The sequence below is a fragment of the Vigna umbellata genome, chromosome 2, assembly GCF_029865625.1.
Source record: "Vigna umbellata cultivar VRB3 chromosome 2, Vumbellata_1.0, whole genome shotgun sequence".
NCBI classification, from domain to species: domain Eukaryota; kingdom Viridiplantae; phylum Streptophyta; class Magnoliopsida; order Fabales; family Fabaceae; genus Vigna; species Vigna umbellata.
In genome coordinates, this window is record NC_142166.1 from 24,652,419 (window position 1) to 24,659,093 (window position 6,675).

At 34.1% G+C, this 6,675-nt stretch overlaps 1 protein-coding gene across 1 annotated transcript; it reads left to right on the top strand.

Moving 5' to 3' along the window:
- The first annotated feature begins 1,676 nt into the window (after positions 1-1,676).
- LOC148203678 (uncharacterized) lies at positions 1,677-3,156 on the top strand. Its single transcript, XM_088106173.1, has 2 exons — positions 1,677-2,034; positions 2,444-3,156. The coding sequence occupies exons 1-2, from the start codon at positions 1,677-1,679 to the stop codon at positions 2,611-2,613; spliced, it is 528 nt and encodes a 175-aa protein (XP_087962299.1). The 3' UTR covers positions 2,614-3,156.
- The last annotated feature ends 3,519 nt before the right edge of the window (positions 3,157-6,675 follow it).

Consider the following 6,675-nt stretch of genomic DNA (forward strand, 5'->3'; position numbering starts at 1 on the left):
GAGATGTTTTTCATCAACAAGCTTTTGAGAATATATGAGGTCTTTTTCAGAACATTATATAGATGTTCAAAGACCTATTGAAATATACGAAAGTAGTACTCATTCGGGTGCAAGAAGCACAAGACCAGAAGACATGCTCTATCAGTTCTGCTTTAGCTTTGAAGTTGAGTCCTGCTTCTACGTGCCCTAAATTTCAAATTTTCTATTGCATTACATTTTTGATTTAGATTTAATTACTCACTTATTACTTTTGTTGAAATAGTTTATACTTTTATTGAAAATTTTCAAGTTGGTTCCAACTTAATTTTTTTTAACTGCATTCCAATTTTTTTAAAGTTGCCTTAATTAGATTCTTTAAAAAAAAATTACAAACGGGTTAATCAAATGTCACGTATTAATTCAAATTTTTAAATGTTTTTTAATTTTTTTTATTGTCTACTTATCAAATCTCTTGATGCAACATATGGCATTGTAAGTGTCATGTGACAGCATTTCAATATCACTATCAAGGTGTCATTATATTATATTTAATTTAGTCTTTATATATTTCTCTATTTAAGTGATTTTTAATTTTTTTAAATGGAACATTGTCTTTTTCTAAATTAAGATCAAATTTATATAAATATTATACTAATATTTTTATTAAAAATTATATTTTAACTTAATATATATATTATTAATTCATGATTAAGATATTTTTTAATAACATTAAAACTAGTTAAGTATAAATGTTCATTAAAACTAGTTAAGTATAAATGTTTTTATAAAAAGAGTAAATCTTCCTTAGGGCAAAACCAATAACAAGTATAGGTCATAGTGTAGTGTAATAAGTGATAAATATCATTCTCTCTCAAAAAACTTGTTCAATATTGGACAACTCTCACAATTCATAACTTAATTAGACACAAAAACACAAGAAACTATTTTTATATTTTTATCAAACAATTGATGTGCAAGGAAATATAACATAGATTATTTACCATCGGTTTAGACTAGAGTTCAATCACTTCATTCTCATTCATTAATAATAATCTCAATTCCATATTTTTTGTCAAAATCAACTCACAAACATACTCAAATCCTATCTGTGTTATTAAGTTTCAATCCCTTGAATCCACAACAAGCAACCATGCATTAAGTTCAAAAGTATAAGATTACTAATGAGTCATGTTCTAGTCCTAGATACAAGCCTCCATTAGGCATTCCATTTCAAGTCTATATTCTAGAAATATTTCCCAAGACCTCAAGAATAACAAATTAAGCATGGAAACCATCTACATCAAGCATTAAACATGGAAATTGAATACTAACATGAATTGGAAAAATATATATCATTAATAGCACAAAATTATACAAGAGTTTCATGTTCTACAACTAATCTCTATTGGATTTAATTTATTTTCCGTTCATATCTGTGCATTTATCTTCATATATTTATATTCTATTTTTATATTTATATTCCGTTTATATATTGTTTCAAACAATTATATATATGTAAAATTGTACTCTCTTCTTATGGAATAAGAAATACAATTCCTATCCTTTCTTTTCTCATAACATGGTATCAGAAGAAAATTAATTTTTTATCACGTTCTTCCGCAACCAATTCTTTTCCTGTCCAGATCTTCATTTTCTACCTTTCGTTCTTGGCTTTTCTGCCTTTTTCTTCTCCTTTTATGGCTACTCCCTCTGTTACTCTCGCATCGTTGCAAGATACAACACATGAGTATTACATTCATCCTAATGAGAATCCTTCATTGGTGCTTGTTTCCCCGATTCTTGAAGGTCACAATTATCATGGATGGGCTCGCTCGATATCTATGGCACTACAAATGAAGAATAAATTTGGCTTTGTTGATGGTTCCATTCCTTGTCCAGCTGGTACAGATCCAATGGTTCAAGCATGGAAGCGTTGCAATAATCTAGTTTTATCTTGGATCAATCATTCTGTTTCTCATGAGATTGCTACAAGTATTATTTGGATTGACTCTGCTGCTACGGCATGGAAGGATCTCAAAGATCGTTTCTCCCAAGGTGATTCTGTTCGAATTTCACAATTGCATCAAGATCTTTATTCAATGCATCAGTCTGATCTAAGTTTTACTGCATATTACACTAAAATGAAGATTCTATGGGATTAACTTTGCAATTTTCGCCCTATTCCTGAATGCCAATCTTCTGCTTCTTGTTGTGTTGTTTCTAAGACAATGAAGGAATATCGTGAAAATGATTGTGTTCTTTGTTTTCTTAGAGGCTTGAATGATAATTACTCTGTTGTTCGCTCTCAGATCCTTCTCATGGATCCCTTGCCTTCTTTATCCAAAATTTTTTCGATGATAATTCAACATGAGCGACAATTACAATCAGGAATTCTTTCTCAACCTCCAGTCATGGCGTCACAAGTTTCTCAATCTAAACCTTCTTTTTCTACCTTCAATGGCAGAGGTAAACCCTCTCCTGCCAATGATTATGGCCGGGGAAGATCTTCATATCAAGGTTCTCAGGCTCGTTATCAAGGTTCTCAGGCTCGTTCCTCAGGGGGAAGGTTTGGTGCACCTCGACAATGCACTCACTGTGGCAGGACAAACCACACCATTGATACTTGCTTTCTAATACATGGATTACCACCTGATCTCAAATCCAAAAGAGTCCACAATGTTACAACAGATTCTTCTACAGTAGTTCCTTCTTATAATAATTCTCCGGCACAGTCACATTCCGCAATTTTGGGACTTTCTCAAGAGCAAATTCATGGTTTATTGGCACTTCTTCCTCAATCTAATCCCACAATCCCACATTCTACTAATCTAGTGAACTCTCATAATGCTTCCACTTCTTCCCAGGCTCAAGGTAATATCTATTCCAAATGGATTCTAGACACAGGTGCTACTGATCATATATCTAATTCTTTGTCTCATTTTATTTCTTATCATAGAATCTCACCAATTACAGTATCACTACCCAACAAGAACTCTTCATTTGCTCATTTTTCTGGCACTGTTTCACTTAGCCCACACCTTACTTTACATAATGTCTTGTTTATTCCTAATTTTTCTGTCAATCTTATTTCGGTCACAAAGTTAACTAAATCTCTATCTTGTAAACTTAACATTTCTGAATTTTCCTGTGAAATACAGGACAAGTCAACCCTGCAGATGATAGTTCCTGCACCCACACCCCTTGGTTCACCAGCTGCTATTACTTCTGAGAATTCTATTGCTTGTTCTACAATAAGACATAACTCTATAGATATTTGGCACTATAGACTAGGGCATCCTTCTTTTTCTTGTTATACCAAATTACGCAACATGTATGTCACTTTACCCAATACAAAATACACGCATTGTGATGCTTGTCATTATTCTAAGCAAAGAAAATTACCTTTTCAATTAAGTACTACTGTTTCAAAAGCTCCTTTTGATTTAATTCATGTTGATATTTGGGGGCCCTATAGTACTTCTTCTGTTGATGGTTTCAAATATTTCTTAACTATAGTGGATGATATGTCTAGATACACATGGATTAAGTTAATGACAAGTAAATCAGATACAAGATCACAACTTATTGGCTTTGTTTCTTATATAAAAACACAATTTGGCATTGATGTAAAAGCTGTTAGATCAGATAATGGTAATGAGTTTGCAATGACAGATTTTTATAGACAAAAAGGGATACAACATCAATTATCATGTGTTGAAACACCTCAACAAAATGGAGTCGTTGAGAGAAAACATCAACACATTCTCAATGTTGCTAGATCTTTAATGTTTCAATCCCATTTGCCCATAATTTTCTGGTCTTTTGCTGTTCGTTATGCTGTGCAACTCATTAATATTTTACCTTCCAAAGTTTTGACATATTTTTCTCCATCTCAACTGTTACACAATGTTAAACCTGACATTACTTACTTACGAGTTTTTGGCTCACTTTGCTATGCTTCAACTCTTCAAACTCATAGAACAAAATTTCAACCTCATGCAAGAAAATGTGTTTTACTGGGTTTTAAAACAGGAGTGAAAGGCTACCTTTTGTTAGATTTCAATTCTAGGGAAATTTTTCTATCAAGGAATGTAGTATTTTATGAAAATATATTTCCTTTTCTTACTAGTGACAAGCACTCACCTATTAATACACAAAATTCCTTGGATTTTGTCACCAAAATTATTTCACCTCCATCACCTCTTTTCTCAGAAGTTACTGATCAACCCTCTTTACCACTTACATCTCCTCCTTCTATTGTTTCCGACCCTGTTATTTTCTCTTCTCAGCCTGGTTCTGTTGAACCTGTCACTGCTACTCCACAAAGGAAATCAATTAGGCCAAAACATACACCATCTTATCTGCAGGACTATCATTGCAACATGTCATCTACTTCTTCCGCCACTCAGTCATCCACAAGTACCTTATATCCTATCTCTTCATATCTATCATATGATGCATTATCATCTCTTCATAAATCATATGTCCTTAATCTTTCCCAAGTTAGTGAACCTAAAACCTATAACCAAGCCATCAAACATGATTGTTGGAGAAATGCCATGGATCAAGAAATTGCAGCTTTAGAAAATACCAAAACTTGGGTTTTGACTGATCTACCTAATGGAAAGCAACCTATCGGATGTAAATGGGTATACAAAATAAAGAGGCATGCTGATGGGAGTATTGAACGATACAAGGCAAGGCTTGTAGCCAAAGGCTACACACAACAACAAGGTTTAGATTACTTTGAGACTTTTTCACCCGTTGTCAAACTCACAACAGTAAGATTGGTTCTAGCTTTAGCAGCTTCCAAACATTGGTATTTACATCAACTAGATGTAACTAATGCCTTTTTACATGGGGATCTAGATGAAGAAGTATACATGTCTCTTCCTCTTGGTTATAAATCTGAAAAACCAGGACAAGTTTGCAAGTTGTTGAAGTCTTTATATGGACTCAAACAAGCCTCTAGACAATGGAATTACAAGTTGACAACTACTTTACTTTCTTTGGGCTACACACAATCAAAATCAGATTATTCACTTTTTGTCAAAAGTGATTCTGCTCATATTACCATCTTACTTGTTTATGTAGATGATATAGTTTTGGCAGGTGATGACATCCAGGAAATCCAAACTGTGAAGGCTCTATTGAATGCAAAGTTTAAGATTAAAGACTTAGGCCAACTCAAGTATTTTCTGGGCTTAGAAATTGCAAGATCTCAACAGGGCATTAATTTGTCACAAAGGAAGTATGCTCTAGAGTTACTAGAAGATGCAGGATTGTTGGGGTGTCAACCTGTTTCTACTCCTATACAGCCAGGCACAAAATTTTCCAAGACAGAAGGGAAACCCTATTCAGATGTGCAGGCCTATAGAAGACTTCTTGGCAGGTTACTATATCTAACCAACACAAGACCAGATTTATGTTTCGCTGTTAGTACTCTTAGTCAATTTCTTTCCAATCCTTTGGAAGATCACTATGCAGCAACAATAAGAATCCTGAGATATATCAAGAACAATCCAGGACAAGGATTATTCTTTCCCTCCAACACAGAACATGCTCTCAAGGCTTTTAGTGATTCTGATTGGGCTGCTTGCCCTGACACTAGAAGGTCTGTGACTGGTTTTAATGTGTTCTATGGTGCATCATTAATTAGCTGGAAATCCAAGAAGCAAGGTACTATATCTAGATCATCAGCCGAAGCAGAATATAGAGCTTTAGCTTCCACAACATGTGAAATTCAATGGCTTCTGTATTTGCTCCATGATTTGAAACAACCTCTACCACAACCAGTTTCTCTGTTTTGTGACAATCAATCTGCTATACAAATTGCACAAAATCCAGCCATGCATGAAAGAACAAAGCATATTGAAATTGATTGTCATCTCATAAGAGATAAAGTTCAAGCTGGTGTAATTAAGCTCCTGTCCATTCCTACTTCAGCACAACTTGCAGACATTCATACTAAAGCTTTGCATCCAGCACAATTTCAATCTTTGTTGTCCAAGCTGAGCATTAAGGATATATATGCTGCAGCTTGAGGGGGGATATTGGATTTAATTTATTTTCCGTTCATATCTGTGCATTTATCTTCATATATTTATATTCTATTTTTATATTTATATTCCGTTTATATATTGTTTCAAACAATTATATATATGTAAAATTGTACTCTCTTCTTATGGAATAAGAAATACAATTCCTATCCTTTCTTTTCTCATAACAATCTCAACAAATAAGAATAGTCCTCCATGGTGGAGAACTTAGTGTTCTACAAATTGAAAAGATAGGAAAGAAATGGAAATTAAAGAGAAGATGCAAGCCTTCTCCCAAGATTCTTGACAGTTGCTCCGTGATCCAATTACACCCCCCTTCACCTCAACACCTTTAGTTCATAACTTTTCTCCCTTATCAACCCTAAAAAGGGAAAAACATCATGGATGATGATTCAAGACTCAAGAAGGAGTGTGAGAGCTTCCTATAACCCCAAACAACCTCCAAGGTCTCTCTTTGTTGCCCAAGGTCGAAAGTAATTGTTGGGGGAAGAGGATTCCTCAAAAGCTCATGTGAACACATGTTTAAATATCCCATTTTGACATGTCAACGATACCACCGCACAACGCATATAAGTTAAAACGCGAAAGGGGTTCTCTGTCAAACCACATATCAACGCCAGATTCCTTTGCAACATTG

Coding starts and splice junctions, on each gene's coding strand:
- LOC148203678 (XM_088106173.1), top strand. CDS start 1,677: ATGGCTACTCCCTCTGTTACTCTCGCATCGTTGCAAGATACAACACAT. Junction 2,035..2,443: donor CAAAGATCGTTTCTCCCAAG/GTGATTCTGTTC, acceptor CTTCAATGGCAG/AGGTAAACCCTCTCCTGCCA.